The following is a 26,211-nucleotide window of genomic DNA, read 5'->3' as shown; positions in this document are numbered from 1 at the left end:
AACTTCCCTCCCGGAGGGGGAAATCATCGTCATCATCATCACCAACAACTCTCCATCTTGGGGAAGGCAATCTCCATCAACATCTTCAACAACACCATCTCCTCTCAAACCCTAGTTCATCTCTTGTGTTCAATCTTTGTACTGGAACCTTAGTTTGGTGCTTGTGGGTGACTAGTATTGTTGATTACATCTTGTAGTTGATTACTATATGGTTTATTTAGTGGAAGATTATATGTTCATATCCATTATGCTATTTAATACCCCTCTGATCTTGAGCATGATTATTATTTTTGAGTAGTTACTTTTGTTCTTGAGGTCACGGGAGAAATCTTGTTGCAAGTAATCATGTAAACTTGACATGTATTTCGGTATTTTGATGGTATGTATGTTGTGATTCCCTTAGTGGTGTCATGTGAACGTCGACTACATGACACTTCACCTTATTAGGGCCTAAGGGAATGCATTGTGGAGTAGTTATTAGATGATGGGTTGCGAGAGTGACAGAAGCTTAAACCCTAGTTTATGCGCTACTTCATAAGGGACTGATTTGGATCCGAAAGTTTAATGCTATTGTTAGATTTTATCTTAATACTTTTATCGTAGTTGCGGATGCTTGCGAGGGGGTTAATCATAAGTAGGAGGTTTGTTCAAGTAATAACAGCACCTAAGCACCGGTCCACCCACATATCAAATTATCAAAGTAGCGAACACGAGTCAAACCAACATGATGAAAGTGACTAGATGAAATTCCCGTGTACCCTCAAGAACGCTTTGCTTATCATAAGAGACCGTTTGGCCTATCCTTTGCCATAAAAGGATTGGGCTACCTTGCTGCATATTTTTTGTCGTTACAGTTACTTGCTCGTTAGAAATTATCTTGCTATCAAACTACTCGTGACTTATAATTTCAGTGCTTGCAGAGAATACCTTGTTAAAAAACACTTGTCATTTCCTTCTGCTCCTCGTTGGGTTCGACACTCTTACTTATCGAAAGGACTACGATTGATCCCCTATACTTGTGGGTCATCACACAACAAGGTCAACGACCCAAAATTTGGTTGTAAAATGTTAACTATTTTGACATTCTAAGGATGTGTTTAGTTTGAGAACCGGGTGGAATGGAACGTCATGGTTCCATTCCACTGGAATGGGTCGGTTACGTTATCGTGTTTGGTAGATGCAATTAGGTGGGATGGAATAGTTTCATTTTACTATTTGGTTGGACAGATGAAATCAAATAAATTTGGGCCGCCTCACCTCCTATACAAGAATGATGAAATCAAATTGATTGGGTTCACCTCACGGTTCCATTTGTATATCACCAGCACAAAGGACACTGCAATACTATGATTCAATTTGTGTAGAGGGCAAACAAATCATCCTTACGGGAAGAACAAGAACTACACTACGCATTCATAGTTTCATACAACAACAATTTTTCAGCAGTTGTTGTTACTTGTCTCGCATCCAACAAATTGCAACGCTACTTGCCGCTGTTGATCCTCCTCTTTGTTGCAAGCCACCTTCTTGTCTTGCAAGCGCCATTGCTATGTTTGTACTAGCCAACCTGCTCGTTCGAGGGCATTGAGGAAGGGATGCTGAAAGAGGGCGGGAGTAATGCGTCACTCCATGCCCACCGCTGTCGTCCAGCCTCCCTGCTCACCGTCGCTCGACTTCCCTGCACAACGCGCGCCCCCAACAACCATTAACTTCCTCTTTCTTCCACCACCCTGGCTCACCTCATCACCGCCATGTGGCTCCAGATCTAGAGAGAGAGAGAGGAGGTATGTTTCCCTGTTGTGATGCAGATCGAGAGAGGAACGAGTCAGACGACTTCAAGGGAAGGAATTGGGGAGGGACGGCACGACGCAGATCGAGGGAGAGAGATGGACGAGGTGGTGGCGGCGCAGGAGGGAGGAGATGTGATGGGGCTGTGAGTGTGAGGAGAAAGTCGGTTCCACGTCATCCGCTCATTTTGGAGGTCTCACCCCGTTCCGAATTGGACCGAATATTCGGTCTGTTGGAACGTGACCGTTCCATCTATGTACTAAACATGAGAACGAGGCCCAGGAATGGGTTGGACCCGTGACACTCCAGTTCGTAACTGCAACCAAACACACCCTAAATGTGAAATTGGATGTTTTGCTACGTTGCAAGTTTTGTATGTATTTTGTTGCATACATGTGGGTGACATGTTGCAATGTCCCGAACCTCCGTTGTGAAGGTCGTGTTCATGCTGCAAAGTTGTTTCACGGTGCTACATACATTGGCTTCTATGTTGCATACATTAGTGATTTTCTCAATGTTTTGCAGCGAGCATTAAATATTTATTGTTATACTCTCTCCGGACATTTTAGTTCACATATAAGATTTGTTTGAAATCAAACCTCATAAACTTTAACCAAGTTTATAGAAAAAAACACCAACATTTAAAATGTGAAATCAACAACATTAGATGCGTCATGACTTTAGTTTTCATATTGTATAAATTTAGCATTGTAGAAGTTGATATTTTTTCATATAAATATGGTAAAATTTTACGAAGTTTGACTTCAAACAATTTTTATATGCAAATAAAAAAGACCGGATGGAGTACATAAAAAATGTTGCATGTATCATTATTGTTTTTTTTTTGCGGGGAACATGTATCATTATTGTTGCGCAGTTTGTGAGGAAAAATCTTACGACAATGCTGCATACGCAGGAAAAATATATTATAGCACACACGATTTTATTTTGCGCAACATAATCAATGTTTAAGCGGTCGACTAGGGGCTCCTCCTCCGCCTGTCCGACATTCGAGCACAGGCCTAAAAATACATTGTCATGGATGAAATTTGCACACACAAAACATTTGGGATATATACCGCGCGGCAGGCGTGACGAGCAATCTTCAAATGTACGGCTGGGGACGGGTCTGCCATCACCTCTACGATTCTACAACCGTCCATGGCACGATCCTCTCCAGATACCACGCCCCACACCAACCCCGCCAGTCCGACGTGGCACCCCACGGTAGGTGAGTCATCTCCCTACTAAATCCACCGCTCGATCCCCCCACATGTTTCCCTGACCAAAATGCCCCTGACCCATGACACAGCCGAAGAGAGCAAGAGGGGGGCAGGCTGGGAAGGAAGGTAGGCATGCCGAGTCAAAGGCCGATGGGCAGCGCGGTAATTTCACGCCCAGATTACGCAACTACTCGGCAGCGTCTGGGGCGTCCCTGCGCTGCCGGCAGATGTGCACGCGCACCCCCGCTATTTCAAGCCCGCACATTTCCGCTGCGATTCCACCACTCGCCGCCCCCCAGCAGCCACCGGACACCTGCCAAAAGCGCGAGAGAGCCGTGGCAGATCGCATCGCCGCGTAGTGGCCGCCGCGGAGCAACCGGCGAGCAATGGAGGCCGGCGTGGGGCTGGCGCTGCAGTCGAGGGCCACGGGGTTCGGCTCCGGCCGCCGCCGGAGCGCGATGTACGGCGGCGAGAGCCGGGCTCGGGCCGTGAGCTTGCGTGTCAGTGATCTGGTGGGGTCGCCGGCCGCCGTGCGCGCGCGCGGGGCCAAGCCCGTCGTCCCGCTCCGCGCCAAGAAATCGTCCGGAGGAGGTAGATATACATCCTCCTCCCTTTTCCCCTTTTGTGCTGCTTGTTACTCCAATTTGGCTGAAAGTTTGACGCCATCTGGGCCCAATTTTAGCGCGTTTTTTCTGTGCGTGTGTTTGTTGGGAGGTGTTGAGTTTGGGAGGAAGGGAAGAATGGGATGTCAAATTGATTGGGATTACTGGAGAGTAGGAAAGGGGAAGAGAAAAGGTGTATGGTATGATTTGCCCTTATGAGGGAGCAGTAAAAAAAAAACTCGGCGTGTGATCTATGCGTTGACGAGATTCAGTGGAATTGACATTTTCTCCGTTAATCTTGTGCCTCTGCAGGTCATGAGAACTTGCATAACTCCGTTGACGATGCCCTCTTGTTGAAGGTATTGAACAATATTCTGAATTCCTGATAAAACAGAACCAAAGTCGATGTTGGAGCTGCATATCTTGTGCCACCATTCTAATACGGTTCCAATTTGATTTCAGAGAAAATCAGAAGAGGTTCTTTTCCAGTTGAACGGTCGGTGCATCTACCTAGTTGGTTAGTTCTTATCCTCCTAAATTCTGAATACTGAAAAAGATAAAGTTACTGATGAAAGTTCTATATTTGTGACTGATAAGTGAATACATGTGTGCAGGAATGATGGGTTCGGGGAAAAGTACGGTGGGGAAGATCTTGGCTGAAGTTTTGGGTTATTCATTCTTCGACAGGTTTGTATTTTCTCATGAATCTACCAATAGCAGTTTGCAAAAGGAAAGTTGATCTTGATGCTTGTACTGATGCATAGATATTAATGGCAAGGTTTGTCTTACTCTGCAACTTTTACAGTGATAAATTGGTCGAACAAGCTGTTGGCATGCCTTCAGTTGCTCAAATTTTCAAGGTTCATAGTGAAGCCTTCTTCAGAGATAATGAGGTAATGGTTACTGAATTCATCTGCTAATAACTTGATCCTTCTGATTTGTAGCTTTCATTTGTTACTAGTGATTTGAAATTCTGAATTGGAAGATTCGACATATGAGTTTGTTTTCTTTTACTTCCGAGACTTAAGTGCTGATTTAATCTTCTTTTATGTTTTCCAGAGTAGTGTCTTGAGGGATTTGTCCTCAATGCGGCGATTAGTTGTTGCTACTGGAGGTGGTGCTGTTATCCGACCAGTTAACTGGTATTTTGAGTTGACCCTATTTCTCCTTGTGGAATAGTTTGTCCCTTCTCTTTTGCTGATAGATAACGTTGCGATCTCTTGTATTATCAGGAAAAATATGAAGAAGGGCTTATCTGTTTGGTTGGATGTGCCCTTGGAAGCTCTTGCAAGGCGTATTGCTAAAGTGGGGACTGCCTCGCGTCCTCTTCTAGATCAACCATCCGGTGATCCATACACAATGGTAACTTCTTGATCTTTCAATTTTTGCCGTGTCAGAATATGGATATGAATAAGGTAGATTAATTTGGGCTAGTAGTGAATTTTTTTCAAGGCACTGTGTTTTTCTTCTATTCTGTTTCGAAACAGAGAACTTCAATAAAGATCCATATACACAAGTTGTATCACAGGAATCCAAGTTTTTATTTGTTGTAATATTACTGTACATTTGTCCGCATTCTCTGTTAGTGTTGGTATGGCTGACCGACTGAATTCCTTCTATCTTTAGGCCTTTTCGAAACTCAGCATGCTCGCGGAGCAAAGGGGCGATGCTTATGCAAATGCTGATGTCAGAGTTTCTCTCGAAGGTATGATCTCCATAATAAACACCGGTCTTGTGCAAACCCATGCCTTCCAATCTATTGAATATCAGAACATGTGATCATCATCAATCACATATGCATGTGACTTCCAAGGAATAACAAATCTGCCTTTACCATTTGCAGAGATCGCATCTAAGCTGGGTCATGACGACGTCTCTAAGCTGACACCGATTGATATTGCTCTCGAGGTATTAAAAAGAGGAATAGTCGTTTGGGTGCCACATAAAATTTTCTATTTCCATTCCACAAGTGCCTGAACATAACATCTTTGTCGCCCTGCAGTCGCTCCACAAGATCGAGAGCTTTGTCGTCGAAGACACCGCTGTCGCCGACTCACAAACGGAATCGCAATCTCAAAGGATGCATACCTTGTAGGATATGAATCCTTTTTGTACCATGTAGAGCGCGGCGCGGCCCAGCACAGCTGAGTTATTCATTCGTTGTATCGACCAGGAGGAAGCGCTGGAGTGTCTTTTCTTTGTAAGCTGTAAAATGGCGGAATAATGGAGCTAATATAAAGATCCTTGTGGGTTGAAAGAACCCTGGCTTCCCCCTGGCTTGATGAAAGAAAACAATATGTCACCTTCCTTACTTTGCCTCCTTGGATTGGATAAGCCCTTGTCATAGGGGTTGGTCAGTCCCCGGTCAGCGTCACGGGTTGGTACGCCAATTCGTCCTCCGACCTGCCGGCAGGACCGCCCAATTCAGGACAAGCATCGTCGTCCATTTAGATATAGGAACGCTGGGGCTTGGCTAGGGCCAACGGCGACACTGTTCCCCGTGGCTTGGCAATGGAGTAGATCTGGAGGCGCCCATGCGCAGTGGCTGATCGTGCGTCCTGAATCTGTTTCACAATTGGATTGCAACATCATCTTCGATATAAGAAAGGACAAGAGGATAGGGCAGCTGATGGCTTATCCGGTGCAGGGCACCTACGGCCATAGCAAGCTGTTTCACTGGTACAACCTGCGTCGGTATATAAGATGTTCTAACTTTTTTCTGAATCAGATCTAGGAGTGTATAGACACGCCTGAGTGTGTTTGTTCAGTATATAGTCCATACTGAAATATCCAAAAGTAGTTAGCACTGCAAAGTCCTGGTGACCAGGGATTTTTGTTGCACAATGACATCACTAAACAAGGGGAAAGAATGTGGATCGGCTATAAGTTTTGCTTGCAAACAAGGTCAATGCAAGCTTTTCAAGTTTTATGCCGCCGTGGTAGGACTACATTCTCTGGAATTCAATCTACATATCAGACTCGACCTTTATCTATTCCCAAGGGTGCTTGGCAAGATGTCACCATGCACTTCGTTGAGGGGTTGCCATCTTCCTCACAGTTATTCTGGTGGTAGTTGACAGATATACAATGTATGCACATTATGCTACTCAAGCATATTTGACAGCTCGAATTGTTGCCAAACTTTTCCTGGATAGCGTAGGGAAACTCCATGGCGTGCCTGCCAAATGGTGTCTGGCAGAGACAAGATCTTTCAAAGTGCATTCTGGCAGGTTCTGTTAAAAAGGTGTGATACAAAATCCGCATCTTCGGGTGGCTTGCCGCGAGCGTTCAGTCGAAATCAAATCCCTGAAGAAGCATATCCGGGATGAACACTTGTGTGAGCTCTGCCGGCGGTCATCGAAGACCATTGAGCACATCTTTTTTTGTTGCCGCGTCGCCCATGTTTGACGTGCTCTCAGCGTCGTCGCTGGCCTCGACTGCCAAGCCACCGTGTGCCCCCTTTTCGTGTGAGAGATGGAATCACCGCCACGACGCCGTGTTGCGTGGGAAACGGTTGGCGATCGGTCACACCGTCATTGCTGCGGTGATCGGCATGAAGTCGTGGTCTTGTCGAATTAAACTGAAGACAGGAACGCCCCATTGCTTAGCTCTATAAGACTCTGGTCCTTGTGTAAACCTCGGATAGCTAAGTTCTCCATTTCAAAATATTTGAAGTTTAGGTCTGTCCTAAGTCCTTTAGGCCTGACCAATTCTATAGAAAAATGTACTTAAAACGTCTTCCCATCCTCGGCCGCACCAAAGCCGTCTAAGGGTTTTACCTCCCTTATCTGACACTCGATCTACTGAACTGATGAGGTGATTCAGGGCAGGGAATGGATTTCTGAATTCTGAATTTCTGAAGCAGCAATTGGCTAAAGCACAACTTCATATGAAACATTACACTGATCAGACACGGCTTCAAGGTAAGAAGGCGAAAGCATGAAGTGCAGAGGCATAGTCACTTCTGCAAGTGGGTCCTTATTGTCCAACTATAAGTAACGGAAGAATGTTACCATTGGTGAATGAAATCTGCAACCCTCCCCCAATCTCTGTTCCTAACACTCACCGCCATCTATTCTACAATCAGGGGGGGACGTCTATCTCGCGCGCAGAGAGAACAGCAAAGCAAAGATACCATGTTGATCGTAAAAGGAAAAAAAAATAGCTTTGAAACATCATGCCCAGATACTTGGGAGTTTGGATGATAATGCACAGCTGATGTCACTCAACAATATACATCACTAGACATTTTATTCAAGGGCAATGAAAATAATAAGGGGTTTGGGGTTCCATCTTTACACAAAAATTCCCTGCTGCTAGCCAAATAGAAACACATTCTAGAACTTCTCATGCTTCACAGACGAACGCCAATAGGCTTAAAAGATGAACAAAAGAATGAGCAAAATAGAAAACAAATCCGTCTTTGTGGGTGCACTTACTATGTTCAGTACTAGCATATTCTCACTGTCCAAGCTTCCCCCATATGCCTTTCTTTACTGTTAGGCACTTCAATTTACCAAACACGAACCCTGACTTTGGAGGATTGCCATCTATAAGGGAGTTCTCGTATATCTCCTTGCATTCTTGTACGACCTAACAAGCGAGTAGGATATAAGAATCTGTAAGACATTTTTTCAGCAAACCAGGAGAAGTTTTTTTTAAGAAAACCTGAACTTATGTATAAATGGCGTCGTAATTGTCAAAATTTCTCCTGAAAACCCAATTTGACTATCAACAAATTGCACACCAGATATTTATGATGTGAGAAACTTTGTTCCTACCTCCTTGGCTTCTTTCCGTGGAATGCCTTCCCGCAGTGCAACGAGCTTCTCAACAACCTCCGACTACATAACAGACAAGTCAAATAGCAGAGCATCAAAACAAATGAATGGGAGGACAGAATTTATGAATTATAATAGTATGTGATCAAACAAGGGCAATTATAATGCTTGGAAGAAATTACCGGGCAATCTGGTTGATGTTCCAGAATATTTGTGTAAATCAGAGTGAAACTATCCAGACTCTCAGCTGAAGCAAGCTCCCTTAGATCAGCCAGAATTCGTACTCTGTTTTCAACTTTCTGAACCACATTGCAGAGACAGCATGTCAGAGAACTGGTCCACGTTATAGAAGAATCAAGCCAGAATGTGGGACTAGAATTCTAGGATAGGTGTTTGCAGTGGCGGAGCTACAAATAAAGTGTTGGGCGGGCCACCAAGCACATTTTTTTTCAAATTCTGAACCATATGTATACTAATTCAATGAATATAGTCATTACTCAGTACCAAACAGTGCTACCAAATTGCAAAGCATTATTAGACCGTAAACGACAATGCCTTTGCACACTATAAACTGTAAAGAACAAGATCTTTAGGGGATTATTTGTGCTAATTGGGGATTTAGGGGATGATTCAGTGAGAAAGTTTCTATGAGTGAGCGACCCTTGATAAACGCCGATTGATACGTGTCAATGTCAATAAGTGAATGAGTGTTGTTAAAGACAATGTGTGTTCCTCTTTGAAACGATTTTCATGACCTAGGTGGGAGTTAGGAAATAAATTGGAGATTATTCAAAGCTATATATCTATGCGCACGGCTTTAAGGCATTCAGATGGATTGAGAGAAGGAGCTGGCCTGCGTGGCCGCCTTGCCAGCACGCCGTTGCGTTCTGTGTGGCCGCGTGGGTCACCGTTGGCTGACTGGCTACATGCGCTGGTGTCCAGTGAGCCATCCGGCCGTGGAAGGCATTGATGTGTGCGGTGCGTCAGTGGCCGGCAGCCGGCGACTGCTGTGTGCAACGATATGAGCTCTGCTTGGCGGCTGCTCCTGAGCTTTTCTTCCTTTTTATTAGGAACGATCGAACGAGGAAAGAGACAATGATTTTATCAGGCTGCTGCGTGTACCGTATCGTTCTAGCGCTAGACTGGGCCAATTATGGCCTGCTGTGTGTGTCAGTGTCGTTGGCTGGGCTACACATAATTTATTATTCACTCCAGTGCTGGGCAGGCCACGACCCAATTGGCCTTGCCGTAGCTCCGCCCGTGGGTGTTTGAACGCAAAAATACATTAACCTAAAAGATGTATTGTACCACGAAATGAACACACCCTACTCTTGCAGAAAATGCTTTTCAATATTCATACTGCCACATAATGTTGTTGAACGAAGGAGTTGTAGCTGTAAATAGTACGAAACTTCCAGCAGTAATTATACTTACAGTCACACTAGTGTGCTCTCTGAAGAAATCCATAAGCACTTCTTCATCTAGCCTCATCCTCTCAACCGTTTCTTCTTTTATATAATTTTTCTAAAGGTGCAAGAGATAAGATGAAACGAAGTGTGAAATGATCAGTGAAATCGGTAAAAAATACTGTCTGAACCAAGAACACAATAGGAAAAGCTCATTTCAGAATGATTCTAGAGAACATGGAAGGGTCGGTCCTCCCTTTGTGATGACTATACATCATATATATGTTCCCACCATCCCTCCAAATCACAAGTATACAGTCATTCTGAATAGTACCAAGGGGAGTTCTGCAAACCTGACTGAGAAGATGGTCAACATATACAACAATTGTTTCCTCTAGGCAAGACTCCACAAATCTTCGGAACGATCTATCTTCAATATATCTAGACAAATAAACCCATTTACAATTATAAGCAGAAAGATATGATGAACCACATTTATCAGTGATAGCAAGCATTTGCATGCCATAACCCCCAGTGTGGCTTATAGGAATATTACTAAATAGGATGGCATCTATTACAAAAATAAATAAATAAAAATAATTAGTACGTACTATTTTTGGAACTGGAGTTCCCAAATTTGATGAACATGTATGAATATGATTTATGTTGAGATTGCAGGATCTAGGGATATAGTTCAGGTCATGGCACAAAATTTGGTAAATGTGCAATTTTTCAAAATTTCATGTCCTCAAACCAATTTGAAAAGTTTTCTGCTCCAAAATTCATAGCCATGGTATAGGTAAGTAACGACAAGTATGATCCACGGCAGTCCTCAGGGGATACCCATCTGTCACATAACACTTATTGTGTAAACTTACAGTTTCACATCGCCAAAATAATCAGCAAACGTGGCGACCAGATATTCGGTCACCATTCCATCCATCCAGTCTGATAAAAATGAACCACTGTTAGAAAACAACAATCCGTCTCTTCAAGAAACACTTGAAAATAGCCTTAGAAAAGCATGCCAGAGATTCCTAAAGTATGTTAACCACAAGTAGAAGAGGTAAACAACTACTGTACTTGCATACAGCTGCCAACTACAGATGGTGATTGAATAGAGGCAACAGTGATAGCCAAAAAATAAATACCAGTCAATAAAATATCTGGAGATACATATCACCACTGTTACTGTGTAAGCATAAAAACATAAAAATGACCCAGCGCTTTTCTGGGTTTCTAAGTAAGACTATCACAGACGTAGAGGAGTTGCTTGTGCTTCAAATTCCAAATGATCAAGAAAATGACTCAAACAAAGGTGCAAAGGGGTAAGGATAAATTTGTTACCCAAACAATACCAAGTAATTACCTTTTTGGTAAACCTTCGCAAGAAGATCCTGCACACCTGGGTCTTCGAAAATAACACTGACAGTTTGAAGGACCGCCTCCTGTTGAAAGAATCGATAACTTTAGTTAAAGCAGCAATGACCTTTTGTTGTCTACAGACACAGTTGTATCAAATAACATTGCTTGGAAGATGAACCAGCCAAGTTTGGCCAGTTCTCAGCACATGGGGCAAGATAGCTGAGTCAATGCATGCCCACCACTCTTACCACCTGTTCCTTGGGCAGTACTGGACAGGGATTGGCCAGAAACCAGTGTCAATAACCAAGAGTTAACCAGTTCAGTGCTTGCTTTTAGTACTCGTATAAATATTTAAGCAGCTTTTCCAGAATTGTGACAAAGTTACGTGGAAGCCCTTGGACCATAACTAGGTGACTCGGCAAGGGTTCTTTTCATTACCTCCCCACTCGTGTCCGACTGTTTCAGTTTCTACAGGGTAGCATGTATAGGCAAGAATCTCGGTTTCAGGACCACAACAGCGAAATCTCAACTAGCCCATAGCAGGTTGTGCAGAATTTTACACCAAACATTATTACGAACTTCCTTGGTTATATGCTGTAGCAACGTGTGCAATTAAGACATCCGTGCATGGTTTTAAATAGCGCGCTATAGGTACTTTGGTCCAAACACATGAACACATGTTTTAAACTGCGCGCTATAGCACCGCTATAGCACCGCTATAGCACACTACTATACCGTTTAGAAGGGGTCCACCGCTAAGAGGCATAGCCCGCTATCTAAAACTATGCATCCATGTAGAAGTAAACATCAGACACCTCAAGAATCAATTTCGCATTGATTAGCAGGTTGAGTTTCATTTCTCAAACCTAACACTAATGTTACATACATATGTAGTGTATCTTATGCATGCAGGTTGTAGAACAAACCTTGGCAACCTCAAGAAATCCTTTGCAAGTGTCTTCAAAATTAACCTGCAAAACAGAATTTTACTCACATGTAGAATCTATAAAAAAATGCTTAAGATGTGCTAAAAGAACACAGAAAAACTGCCATAATAACACATATTTTCAACTCTATGCTGTCATCAACTTCTGAAATGCTTCACATTCCCAGTTTTCCAGTCTTGGCGCCTCACAGAAAATACCATTAAGTCTTACCTGTTCATCTCCCATGAAGTTTGCTCTCCCAGCAATGCATGTTTTTAGTCTGCATGTACAAACTATATCTAAAATACTAGAGTATATGTCCTACTTCACAAGTTGTGGTCCATGAGAATATTCTACCTCCAGGCTGAAAACATTCTACCTCACAAGTTGTGGTCCATGAGAATATTCTACCTCCAGCCTGAAAATATTCTAGCTCCAGGCTGAAAACGTGTTGCTTTAACTCCATGCACATAGAACAAGAAACTAAGCAAGGACTTTATACTTCCAACTTTTGACATGTTGGGCCCTGTTGATTGTGCAATCGTCTCTTTGACGACAATAAGGTGGTAATTGCTACGAAAACCCAACAAGACTTCAGTTTGTAACACGTAACCAACTTCCTAAACATCATGTATTTTAGACTAGAGAAAATTACTTTGATGTGCTATATAAACTATACCATATGACAAGCACAAATCATCTACCTCGATTTTAAAATTAAAATAGTCAGAATGGTTGTCCATGTTCTCAATCCTTGCCATGGAGACTAGTTCTTACCAGGAAACTGAACCTTATGGTATGCAGGTTCAGATACTACGGATACTTGGGTAGTATTTTCAGTAAAAAGAAACAGGGAGAATTTAATGATGTATATGATTGAAAACACATGAAGTCATCTCCAGAGCAAGTTTGAAAATGTGAAAGAATCTAAGGACCAGGCTTGATGACTCATTAGTACCTGTTCAGCATAGTTCGGAGGAAGCGCTTCCAATGTGCTGCTACTTAGCTCTGATGAAAGTTCGTAGCAACGCAGGTTGTTGTTAATCTGGTCAAATAATACAAGGACCATATAATAAGAAACAAATAGTAGCAAGAACTGACATGGAACGGCTAAATGTACATGCTAGTGAAAGAAAACTACGGACCAATGCGCACAGAGTTTCCAGACCGACATCAGAAGCTGGCTCCTCAAGGCTTTGCCTCTCAGCTGCTTGAAAATCAAGCATAACCTTTGAAGGTATCAAAAGAAGATGAGTTGCCACATTTCAGTAATTTGCTTCAAATTGCATGAAGCAAAGCACAGCAAAAAATAGTGAAGACTAAAATAATGTTGAGGGCAACTTGATAAGTACCTGAATAACTGCGAGAGCAATACGATATAGCATGACATCTGTGCTATTGTCTCTTACTATCTGCACTTGCTCCGTCAATATTCTGAATAGATCTACAGCTGCAGGTGTATATAGTTTTCCATCCTCTGTACTCTTTGGTGGTTGTGTTTTATCAGCCTCCAAAATGTTAGTGTACCATTTCTACAGAAGCAAAAAAGAGTATGAATAATCATGATTAAGGTCAATATGAATTCAAGAGATAAAGTTAGTACCTTAGTTGTTGCCTGCATACGCTCTACATACATATTCATGAGGGGATCCAATGCACCACTTTCTGAACAAACTTGGGCAAGAGACTCGTCCACACCAAGGCCAATAAGATTATCTTGATATTGCACAACCCAACCTGTTACCTACAGTGAGCAGTCAATTAATGCGCTTGCATTACAAGCGAAATAAAAGCAAACAGAAAAAATATACTGACAAGTGGTCATCACATGGAAAAAAATATAGCAGAATAACACAACGAATTTAAATATCACATACCTTTAGTATATTTATATTTTGAATATCATTTGCTCTTTCACTGAGCAGTCTTAGCATATGAATGAACCTTTCAGTATATAGATTTACCAGGAGCTGGAAAATTTCATATCTTGTAGAAATAAGAAAATCAAAGAAGTTAGTGGATGATATGAAAATATTAGCAGTTACATGTCAAAACGGCCAAGTAGAAATCATGAACCCCAGCAATCAACATTTCATAGAAGAGGAAGAAAAATCATGTTTCTCACCGAAGGGATGTACTTTTAAGCAATTGGTATATTGAAAAGTTAGAATGCAATACATTTGGAGCATTCCCATATACTGAATTAAGAAGGCATATAGTATGGCCCATGATAGTGTTAAGAGTTATATTGATGATGGCCTTTGGCCTTTTGTATTCTTGACTTTTGGCATCCTCATGTACATCATATATATGGTGGCTTTGGCCTCCTAGAAATACAAGTTGCATTATAACATGGTATCGAGCCTAGGTGAGTTTTTTTTGGCGTTGCAACTCGCCTCCTGATCCAACCTCGCACGCTGCCGTCGCTTTCTTGCCGGTGGTTGCTGTCTTCCTTGGCTCCAGGCCGGCCCAATCCGGCGGCTCTCTCGCCGATCTGCTTCCAAGTTTGCTGCCCTTGAGTGCACCAGCACGTGGGACCTGGTTTCTCTTCCTCCCCGTGTTTGTCCCATCGCTTGTAAGTGGGTCTATAATATTAAGACTCGCTCTGATGGTTCTATTGAGCGTTACAAAGCTCGTCTTGTGGCTCGTAGCTTTCAGCAGGAGCATGGTCGTGATTACGATGAGACTTTTGCTCCTGTGGCCCATATGACCACTGTCCGCACACTTCTCGTTGTGGCCTCTGTTTGCCACTGGTCCGTGTCTCAGCTTGATATAAAGAATGCCTTTCTTAATGGTGAGTTGCGTGAGGAAGTTTATATTCAGCCACCACCTGGGTATTCAGTTCCTGATGGCATGGTTTGCCGTCTTCGTCGCTCTCTATATGGCCTAAAGCAAGCCCCCCGCGCTTGGTTTGAGCGTTTTGCCTCTGTGGTCACTGCAGCTGGTTTTTCACCCAGTACTCATGATCCAGCGCTGTTTGTCCACCTTTCTGCTCGTGGTCGCACTCTTCTTCTATATGTTGATGACATGATCATCACTGGCGACGATTCTGAGTACATTGCCTTTGTCAAGGCCCGTCTCAGTGAGCAGTTTCTTATGTCTGATCTTGGTCCCCTTCGTTTCTTGGGATTGAGGTTTCCTCCACCTCGGATGGCTTTTCTATTTCCCAAGAAAAGTATATCCAGGATCTTCTTACTCGTGTTGCTCTTAGTGATGAGCGCACTGCTGAGACTCCTATGGAGCTCAATGTTAACCTTCGCGCTTCTGATGGTGAGCTCTTGTTGGGAGTCTTGTCTATCTTGCTGTTACTCGTCCGGATATCTCCTACCCTGTCCATATTCTGAGTCAGTTTGTTTCCGCTCCCACTTCAGTTCACTATAGTCACCTTCTTCGTGTTCTACGATATCTTCGTGGCACGATCTCTCATCGTCTCTTTTTTCCCCGTTACAGCTCCAGGCCTATTGGGATGCTATGTGGGCCAGTGATCCTTCGGATCGCCGTTCACTTTCTGCTTACTGTGTTCTCCTTGGTGGTTCTCTCATTGCCTGGAAGACGAAGAAACAGACTGCAGTTTCTCGTCCGAGTGCAGAGGCCGAGTTGAGAACTATGGCTCTTCTGACGGCAGAGGTGACTTGGCTATGATGGCTACTGGAGGATTTTGGTGTTTCTGTTACTACACCTACCACCCTCTTGTCCGACAGTACAGGTGCTATTAGTATTGCGCGGGACCCCGTGAAGCATGAGCTTACCAAGCATATTGGTGTTGATGCTTCTTATGTGCGCGTTGCTGTGCAGGATCATGTTATTGCTCTTCAGTATGTGCCTTCCGAGTTACAGCTAGTGGACTTCTTCACGAAGGCATAGACTAGAGCACAACATAGATTTCACCTCTCCAGACTCAGTGTTGTGGATCCACCATGAGTTTGAGGGGGGGCGTTAAGAGTTATATTGATGATGGCCTTTGGCCTTTTGTATTATTGACTTTTGGCATCCTCGTGTACATCATAAATATGGTGCCTTTGGCCTCCTAGCAATACAAGTTGCATTATAACAAATGGGAGCCCTCAACATATCTTTGTCTTCTTAATTGTTATGACATAATATTAATTTCTTGTGCATATAGAACAAATAGTATTGGACATATCTTCCAAGGATAACTATCGTTTGTAATACGATCGACATACCTAGGAGGAAAACATGGTGCAACATAGTCATAGATATCGCCAAGCTCTTCTCCAATCTGTATTGAATTGGGAGCAGAATTCCATGTCAGTCAGATCACTAGGTAAATCCAGACAAGCATACTTTCTTCTAAAGAAACACCAGACATTCTTTGTCAGGTCACAATTTAAAAATGTTCAAAAAAGCGGAAAGCGTAAGCGAAGCGGAAGGCCACAGCTTAGAGCAATGAGCGCTTAAGCGCAGCTTAATCGCACTAAAGCGTTTTTTGAAATTGGCTAGAATTTGACAGATTTTGAATAATATATACATGAAAATAGGAAGCATGGCATATGGGTAGTTGAAATAGCATCTGAAATACAGTTCACACAATAGGAAATACATATCAGGTTCGCATAGCAAGCAAAATAACAACAAAAATGCAGTTCAGTGCAAATAGACATAACCTAACAGAGATCATGTGGACAAAATTTTGGCAAAATATGAAGTAAATAGTTCTTAAACTGAGCCTAATAATAAGATAAATGGCATATTGCCATTATTGCGCAAGCCAGATTTGGTCAAATTAAAAAAAGCTTAATCTACCGCTTAGGGCAAAAGCGAAGCGCTTAATCGCGCTTAAGCGTCGCTTAAAAACACTTTCTTGAACGCTTAAATTTATAGAACAAGTAGGATTAAGATATATTTGTAGACAAGATAAATAACAAAAATTGAGGTCATCTACATCAAACAAGTGCTAAATTATGGAGCCAAAAAACGTACACAGTAATACATGATTCATGATTACTAATGAACTGAAATATTTTGCGTTAAATTTCTTAACAGCCACGCCAGTCTTGAGTAGGATACTTGAGAGCTGAGGTTCTAGGTCCATGAGTCGAGTAGCTGCCCCACTGGCTAGGGGACAAGTCATAGCAAATTGACCCATGTTGAGCCGACTACCTGGGGGGGGGGGGGGGGGGGGGGGTGGATTCTAGCTCACTCATCTCAGGTTGTCAATTACACGGAGTTAAGAAGTCCGGTTTGTACTCTCAGGAGGGGACCATTCAAACTTTTCTTCTCTTTATTGTGCTATGATTTACTATAACATGTATAAAAGTCAGATTACTTACTGCCTTAGCTTCCTCCAGAGCTTCCATCATATCTTCTGAGAAAACAAGCTGCGTGATCAAAACATTAGTAACTGCTACAAATGCATGGACTGTGATAAGCACACAATGAAGCCTTGAATCCAAGATCATAATGTGCTACCTCAGTGAGCAATTTGTCGAAGCGAGCCTCAACAGCCTTCCCTATGCACTCATAGCATTTATCCTTGTAGCCCTTTCCCTGGGTCTTTGATTTCTCTTGGGTGCTATTTCTTGGGGTAGATGCTGCCCCTGCACCTTTTCTGCCAGAGTGAACCAAAATCATCATCAGTCCATAGGAGATAACCTCGCAAAAGAAGTACTACTTTGCAAGGTTCTCACATATGTTCTGGTTAGCGGTTTATCAATATTCAATAGACCTCTAACAAACAATAGACTGAAAAGGCACAGTTGTATAAGACCATTAGACCAAGTGGTGGGACACGACGGAAAAGCAATACAATATAGGCGATTCAGCAAGCTTGTAGAAAGTAAGCAAGTCGACTACACCCATACAATGGCTCCAGAAGATAGCCATTACAAGAAAGAAGAAAATAGGCAAGGTTGTGCAAAAGATAATATGATAGCTTGAGTTAATTGATCTGTCAACCCAAATCTAGCCAGTCTGCAGTTTTAACTATATGTGTATGTGAAACAGTACATCATACAACGACCATAAGGACAATATACTACAACAGCTGACATGTTTCCTGCCCCCTTTGCAGATCGTGAATTCATTTACTGGATCCAGGCACAAGTTCATGGACGAGCGATTTCTTGTCTGAACACAAAGTGCCTAAGTACTACTCCTATCTTCTGTGCATTTAAGCTAGCACAAAAGTAAAGGGCATGATGACCAATAAAAGATGCAGTGTCCAAAAAGATGTTATAACTTTGCTACTCAAACATGAAACTGTATGAAATCATACTGCCTATTGGAACTGGAAGTACAGAAAGATGTTCTATAGAAGAAATGTAGTGTACTTTGTCGTTCTACGTTGGTTTGCTATTGTCGCCATAGCGCCTGCACCCTCAGCCTCAGCTGCTTCCTCTGCAACTTGTTGGTCTATGATCTCTTGCATTTCAACAACCCTGACATAAGAATTTGAGTTTGTAGGATCATGTGCAGTAATATATGTGTGTGAACTAAAAGATAAACAGGAAACGAAGACAACACAACTTCTCTGACCACAAAAAATGTTGTATTTCCAGTACTATTTCCCTGATCACAGATCAGAACTGATAAGAAGCACAAATTGTCGCTCCTTAAAAGTAATGATGGGGAAACAGTATTCAACCACTCAACTTCAACATTGACGTATTAATAATAATTGAAGTACATGGTAAGGATAAGCTATACCTTAGAGCGCGGACCAACGTCTGAGGGCTGCAAAAGGGAAAGAAAGAGAAAGTATAAATACTAGGCTGTACTCCACATTGTATGCCTTTAATAATAATTAGAGCATGTACATGCATCTTAGTTCACCTTCGGAATATTGATCACCCACATTTTGTAAAAAATATACAATTAAAAATTGATAAAGTATGAACAAAACTTGTTTAAGAAAACTCTCGTTCTATTGAAATGACGTGTTAGTCTTGCAGAGCATAAGAAGATGTACCATGATACACCAGAGCTATATACTTATCATATTTGCAGCAAACCCCCGAGTGACAGCCTCATGCTTAAAGTAGAAGTTAAACAGGCATGATAACAGTGCTTTAAACATAGAATTGCCTTAGTGTCTCCAACTCTCCATTCTTTGCTTCATGTTAGACCAAGGATTTCAAGACTTGCCTCATCCTTACTACAATTTGAATTTTGTCTTGCTTAATCTTTCAAAAAATTAGAGCTATTATTTCATCAGGTCTTCGAAGTAATCTGCCTTCTACAAAGCATATATGAAGAATTCAAGATGGAACAAGAATACAAGGATGCCAACAAAACATCGCCTCAGTTTTTATAACATGTGTACTTAAGACTATAAGGCGATTCAGTCATTTACCATCTTAATAAAAAAGTCAAAGTTCATATAACAAAACTCAGTACCTCTCTTTTGAAAGTTTAAAGAAGTTAGCGATGTGTCCCCATAATGTCTTCTCAAATGTTTCCCATGATCGATCAACATCTTCAAAGTATTCTCTGTGGGAAGAAAAAGAACCATCAAGTGATTTACACATATGAATTTCATTGTAATACAGGCAACAGGCAAGATTTAAATAACATCTATTGCTTATCCTAACAGCATTTGCTATCATACTGCAGGCAATTTCAATTACGCAAACTGTCTTAGAAAAGACCCATTATGCCGATCTTATAAATCTAACGTGTCATCCGGATGTGGATCAATAGAGGGTCATAAGTTTGCTTTCTTACACTAGTGTTTACTAGTCTTTACTAGGTCAGCGGTTATAGCACTTTGACTTCTGCAATGGTATCATACAAGATTGATGATAAATAAGCTACTCCCTCCGATCCATATTACTTGTCGCTCAAACGGATGTATCTAGCACTAAAATACGTCTAGATACATCCATTTGAGTGACAAGTGATATGGATCGGAGGGAGTACATGTTTTACAGATGGACGGAAATTCAAAAATAGACAGTGTTAGTTGATTACAGTTGCATATGCAGTCAGTAGAAGTTTCTTTTAAACACTACTGGCATGTTTGATATGTGAGCTTAGGATGAACCAAACCTTGGTTAAAAATGCTTACCTCATTCTAACAAGAAAGGCAACGGTAAAAGGAAAACTAGGGATTATACGTCGCATAATTATCAATGGTACCTAGTTATACAGATTAAGAGAGGGGGTCCCACCTCAATCGGCCAACTTCTTCCTTATGAGATCCAGCAGCAGCTAAAGCAAAACGCCTCTTTCCATCAAGAGCTGTTAATCTCTAATTTCATCACAGGCAAGATCATAGAGAAGTCAGATGACTAGAACATAACCATTATGGTTATCCAATTGTTGTGTTAATTGACAAGCCAAAGAAGAAGAAACAACCTCGTAAGTGTGAATCAACTCTTTGTCATCGCTCAAGGAGTCACGTGCTGCAGCTGCTTCAACAGAAATAGACATCATACCTCCTACATCCTACCACGCATTGACAATAAATATATCAATTTTTCGTGCTCAATAACTTGGTTAGCTCAACCTGTTGGTAAGTTAGAAAGTATACTTCACACATAGCAAGTAGTCATAGTACAGTGCTATTGTTAAATTAAGGTCAGCAATCAGCAAACCTTTAAAGTTGTGTTCAGGTTGTTTCTTGCATTGCTAAGGAGCTTGATCCTGTCGTGATTCTCGATTAATGTTTGACACTCCTGACACAACCTGCCGTCATTGATGATAAATAGAGCTGTAAGAAATTAAGGAAAACATACATACAGCCTCGAGAAGTGACAAGCATGTGGAAAGGTGAAAACCAAGATAACAAGCTTACTTGTCTATATCTATGAAGTTCTCACGTAGACTGTTTATTGTTTGTTGGGATATCGCAAGAGCGCTGATGCCAGCATGAGCTTGCTCGACCTGTCAATTTTGAAATATATTCACAAAAGGTATTTATCATCCAGCAGACAGACATGAAGGGTGCAAATGACTGGATCAGAAACTGTAACTTAGGCAGACTCCAGCTGATCAATAATGGTATTCAAATGAGTAAGTTTGGCGATCATAGTAGATATCAAATTGTACCTGTTCTGCCACCATTGAACTCAGTTGAGTATCATTTGTCTGAAGAATTTGTAACAAATAGTCAGACAATCAGGAGGCGTATAAAATGATTCAAATAGTAAACATATTCATAATATTCTCAATGGTAATCTTTTATCTTTGTATGTCAGTATCCTTTTAACACATGGCGTCTTATTTTTACTTTCATGTAAAAAAATAGCCATATTTATACCAAAAAATAAGAAATACTTTTGAATGAAATGTGAACTCAAATTCAAGCCATAATAACAGTTATGGCTTTGCTTGCGTCTCAACTGGTGGTAGTGCGCATTTGAGCAGGAACGGCGCAGCCATACAGAAGATACAGATGACCCATGAAGAATTATTGTTTTTTGAGAGAGAAATAACCCATGAGGACTTGAAGCTACAAGTCACAGCCCCAGCTTCAGCTACCAAAAATTCTGACTACCGAAAAGGACTAGCAGAAATCATGTGAGACTTGGTCAAAATCCAAAAAATGCAGGCTCAGCTGAACCTGAAAGATCATATAAGCATTTCCACAAGCATCATCAGTTCGCACGAACAGCTTGCTTGTGCTGAGACCCCTCGAACAATTCCCACACCTTAAGCAAGCACAATTGCGCATAAATAGCTAGTCATCGATCGTAATTTAGCTATTAAATCTAATCATCACAAGTTGAGAACAATATCCTTCCGTGATCCCACCACGAAGTCAATCGCAGCAGAATCACGGGGCCAGAGGCAAACCATTCTATGGCATAGTAATTCAGAGCGAGTGGGTTTTTTTTTCAGCGGGAATGCAGGAGCCATCCGGAGCGAAATTTGGCGATGCCTCTCTACCAGCCTCTACGGTTTCACCGAATCTACTCGCCCGCTACTTGAGATGAGATTCCGCCACAATTGGCCGCACACCAGCGAAGGAGCGGACCCGCGGCGGGTCCGAGGGTGGGGGAGGGGGGAGGGGGAGGGAGGGGTCGCGTGGCATGCATCACCTGCTGCCGCGAGAGGTAGTCGGCCTTGATGGAGGCGATGGAGGAGAGGAGGTCCTGGGACGGGAGCAGCTTGGCCACCTCGCGCACCGCGGCCTCCTTGGCCTCGATGCCCAGATCCTCCATGACCCGCTGGCGCCGGCCGGCCGCCCGCGCGCCGCCGCCCTAGGCCTTGGCCTCCTCCGAATCGAGGCGGGCGGGTGGGAGGAGCCCGGCGGAACGGTGGGAGAGGTGGGCGTGGGGGAACGGGGGAACGGAGATCGCGACGAAGGCGTGGTCGGGTGTGGTGTGTTTTAACCGGAAGGGCGGGGGTGAGAGATCTGACACTTTCTTTCGACGAAACTCACTTCGCTCATAAACTCTACTGCCATCTCGTTGTTTTCTTCCAAAAAATTAAAAGGAAAAAAGAAGTCTGCGTCTGGTCCTTGGACAGCATTATCGTTTCTCAAATGACGGAAAATCAGGCGCAGACCGCGTGGTGTAGTTTCGGCCTGGCCGATGATGACCAACGGGGAGAAGGAGAGGGCAATATCCACACTTTCTTTTCTAGGAAGCTCACTTTGTACTACTACTGGGGTTTCTTTTGGCAAAAAAAATAGATCTGTTAAAAGATTCACCGGACGTACAGAACATCTCAAACATAATAAAAATTATATCGAGGTTCATGGACCACCGAACGACCACTGTCGCTGCCAGAACGAGCCACCGACGCGTCGCTGTTGCCGTTCCCATACTGGAGTCGGCCTGACTTTGTCGATGACAGCCGGGAAGTCTTCGTGCATGTGTCCCTAAGGACCAACGCTTCGGAGCTGCAGTCGTGGTCGTTGAATCAATGAATTGATCTGAAGAACCTGACACAAAATATCGTTGTTGCGTACACACGACGAGAAACCCTAACCTCGCCGCCCCGAGGAGCTGGCAGGAATCTATGCCGGAGCTTCGTCAAATCCGTCCTAATGGACGAACTTGAGGAGGATCGGAGACAGGAAGACTGACTCGAAGAAGAAGTGTCGCCATACGTCCAAACATCGCCCCTGCGAGAACTAAAACCCTGCCTATCTACTAGAGGGATCCGAGGCAACAAAAATCCACTCCCCGCCACCGGCCGCAAGAGCGGCGGATGGAGGGGAGGCGAATCCACGGGCTCGCCAGTGGAGATCGAGGGGAGGAAGGCTTTCCCTGGTCGTCTTGCGAGAGGAGAAAGAAAAATATCTCACGAGCAACTCCGTTCGCCGGTACCAATACTACCGGGTTTAACTATTCATTACTTCCTTCGTCACAAAATAAGTGTCGTTGATTTAGTACAAAGTTTTTGAGGAAATTATAATACATTGTTTTAAATATGCAACAGAGATTTTTAATACTCCCCCTATCCATATTAATTGTCACATATTTTGTTGTTATTCTCAAAACAGTTGCATCTTTCTCTTCCAGAAAAAGCTAGGGCTCATGCCTCTCGCTGGTGCCGCCATAGGTCCGCCTCATCTCCGGTGCCCCTAGGGCTATAGGGACGCGGTGGATCCTGGCAAGCGCCTGCGGGGGATCCCTTTTTAGTCGTTCCTTTGAGTTTTGTTAGGTTTGTGTCTTCGTCAGAAAGGCGAGACGGTGGTGGCTCTCTGAAAATGGAATAAAGGTCTTCCCGCCTAGCCCATGTCCCGGTGGTGCGTCTAGCATCGTTGACGGGCGTGTGGAGGTGTGTCTCTGACGGATCTAACTTTGGTGGATTTGCTCGGATCTAGTCGTTGTTCGTCTATGTTCGTGTGTCTTTAGGTTGGATCCTTTCGATCTATATTATTCTTCACGGTGGTTGCTATTCTTGTGCGCTGGTCCTATGAAGTCTTAGCACAACGACTTTTTGACTGTCTGCTACAAAAAGTTGTGCCCGACTTCGACGATGTAGGGACGATGACGGCGGCGCGCCTTCGGCTCGCTTCGGTGCTTGTAGTCGTCGCTAGGTGGTCTATGAATTTGGATGTAATTTTTATTATTTCTGATGATCGTTGTACTGTCATGATTAAAAATGAATAGAGCAAAAGTTTTTCTACCAAAAAAATATGGATAAGAGGAAGTACAAGTTTATATGCTAAAACTCAAACACTCTTTTCTTTCCTTTTTGAGATACACACATTACACTGTGTTGGTTCTCCAAAGATTCTCGTATTGAGCTCTGGTTTTTTTTCGAAAATAACTTCTGATCTATTCATCAACTGTTAAGGTAGTACAAAGAACATCAAAAGTAAAAAAAAGTATCTAGATCCGCAGACCACCTAGGGACAACTACTAGCACTCGAGCAAGCCGAAGGCGCACCGCCGTCTTCACCCCTCCCTCTTTGGAGACAGGCAAACCTTGTTGTAGTAGACAATCGGGAAGTCGTCGTGCTAAGGCCCTACAAGACTAGCGCACCAGAACAACAATTGCCGCTGATGAAGAGAAGCGTAGATCGGAAGGATCCAACCTAAAGATACACAAACACAGACGAACGAAGATAGGATCCACGTGGATCCACCGAAGACAAACATCGACTGAATCCCGCGAGATCCAACGGAAACAAACCTCTACACGCCCTCCAACGATGCTAGAAACACCACCGGAATAAGGACTAACGGGGAGAACCTTATTCCATCTCCAGACAGCCGCCCGCCGCCTCGCCTGATAGAGGCAAAGGTGTCTCGTCTTTTGATGAGATGGTGGCTATCGTTTTGGAGGAAATCGATTGTGACGATCCGACTACGAACGTGCGAGGACGTCGCGCCTTAGCAATCGCTAAACCAACTCCGAGAGGTTATTGACCACGCCGGAGCACGATCAACCTCACCACGAAGGTCTGTTTCCTGCAGGCAAACGAAGAACAAGCAAGAAACTAAGATTGCAATCTGGATATTGCGAATATAAGAGGAAAACTTTATTGATCAAGGTGGGGTTCTGTGACGCCTTTGTCTGGTCGTTGAACACAAACGAAGTACGCGAGTTGCAGCTATGGCGAACTTTAATCTCTAAACGGTGCCCTAAGGGCTGTATATATGGAGGAAGAGGGGGAATTTCGTGGCCCTTGGGGAAGGGGTCCGAAACCAACCCTATCTTTTGTTTCCCCACACATACGGACTCTAAAAACAGCCTATACTTATGTATTTCGAAATTACATGGGCCTGGCCCAATAATAAGCAGCACCTAGAATAGCCTTTGGACGAAATTTATGAAGTGGCATCTTATATATTTCGTCCAAGGCTTCATGCACTCATTATGGTGGCTTCAAAGTCCTGAAATCATCACTTGTAACTCCGTTCTTGGTCCCCTTGCGCATGCCATCCTCTCCATGCTTGGTCTTGCTCCAGCGTTCATCCCTCTTATCCATGCTAGGCCCTTCATTTGTAAGCAAAACAAATGTATCCAATTTAGGCAGCATCATATTCTCATGAACATTAGAATCATTACCAAGAAACGAAAGTATCTGAAAATTTAATTGGCGTGCGCGAGCTCTAGTAATTGGTCCAGTATATGTAGTAGTAGGGCCAGTGTGTGTAACAATGGTATTGATGTCCTCATCATCCTCCCCTTCTTAAAATGAAGTCGTCCTCGACAGAAGCTCATCTTCCTCACCCAAATAGGGCTTCAAATCTGCAATGTTAAAAGTGGGACTAACCCCAAAATCTGCAGGCAGCTCAAGTTTATATGCATTATCATTTATTTTCTCTAACACCTTAAATGGACCATCAACACGTGGCATTAGCTTTGATTTGCGCAAATCAGGAAATCTATCCTTACACAAATGTAACCAAACAAGATCTCCAGGTGCAAAGACAACACGTTTTCTATCATTTATCTCCAACAAGTTTATATTTAGCATTCATACGCTCAATGTTTTCCTTAGTTAACTCATGCATTTTTAAGATTAATTCAGCACGTTGTTTAGCATCAAAATTAACCTTCTCCGAAGATGGAAGATGCAACAAATCAATGGGTGCACGAGGTAGGAAACCATACACAATTTCAAAAGGGCACATCTTAGTAGTAGAATGCAATGAACGATTATAAGCAAATTCAATATGAGGCAAGCATTCTTCTCACATTTTCTTATTATTCTTCAAAACAGCCGTAAGCATAGTAGACAATGTTCTATTGAC

General features: G+C 42.9%; 2 protein-coding genes across 2 annotated transcripts; one reads left to right on the top strand and one right to left on the bottom strand.

The window, feature by feature from the left end:
- Nucleotides 1–3,181: 3,181 nt before the first annotated feature.
- Nucleotides 3,182–5,873, top strand: LOC109761205 (shikimate kinase 1, chloroplastic). Its single transcript, XM_020320012.4, has 10 exons — nucleotides 3,182–3,602; nucleotides 3,926–3,972; nucleotides 4,076–4,130; nucleotides 4,228–4,300; nucleotides 4,419–4,506; nucleotides 4,673–4,755; nucleotides 4,846–4,975; nucleotides 5,240–5,318; nucleotides 5,457–5,521; nucleotides 5,616–5,873. The coding sequence occupies exons 1-10, from the start codon at nucleotides 3,398–3,400 to the stop codon at nucleotides 5,706–5,708; spliced, it is 918 nt and encodes a 305-aa protein (XP_020175601.1). The 5' UTR covers nucleotides 3,182–3,397; the 3' UTR covers nucleotides 5,709–5,873.
- A 1,974-nt stretch (nucleotides 5,874–7,847) lies between these two features.
- LOC109761201 (exocyst complex component SEC6) lies at nucleotides 7,848–22,520 on the bottom strand. The gene is made up of 25 exons (XM_020320010.4): nucleotides 22,093–22,520; nucleotides 21,101–21,139; nucleotides 20,847–20,935; nucleotides 20,647–20,737; nucleotides 20,408–20,497; nucleotides 20,221–20,300; nucleotides 19,448–19,540; nucleotides 18,758–18,784; nucleotides 18,382–18,489; nucleotides 17,522–17,660; nucleotides 17,383–17,430; nucleotides 16,276–16,331; nucleotides 13,969–14,077; nucleotides 13,695–13,835; nucleotides 13,444–13,623; nucleotides 13,237–13,320; nucleotides 13,050–13,136; nucleotides 12,092–12,136; nucleotides 11,170–11,248; nucleotides 10,679–10,748; nucleotides 10,154–10,241; nucleotides 9,829–9,918; nucleotides 8,577–8,693; nucleotides 8,395–8,457; nucleotides 7,848–8,206 (listed from the first exon to the last, which is right to left on the bottom strand). Exons 1-25 carry the CDS (start codon nucleotides 22,213–22,215, stop codon nucleotides 8,075–8,077), a joined length of 2,268 nt encoding a protein of 755 aa, XP_020175599.1. The 5' UTR covers nucleotides 22,216–22,520; the 3' UTR covers nucleotides 7,848–8,074.
- Between the last annotated feature and the right edge of the window lie 3,691 nt (nucleotides 22,521–26,211).

This window comes from Aegilops tauschii, chromosome 6, assembly GCF_002575655.3.
Source record: "Aegilops tauschii subsp. strangulata cultivar AL8/78 chromosome 6, Aet v6.0, whole genome shotgun sequence".
NCBI classification, from domain to species: Eukaryota; Viridiplantae; Streptophyta; class Magnoliopsida; order Poales; family Poaceae; genus Aegilops; species Aegilops tauschii.
The sequence above is the reverse complement of the archived record's forward strand: the minus strand, read 5'-3'. Positions and strand labels throughout refer to the sequence as shown.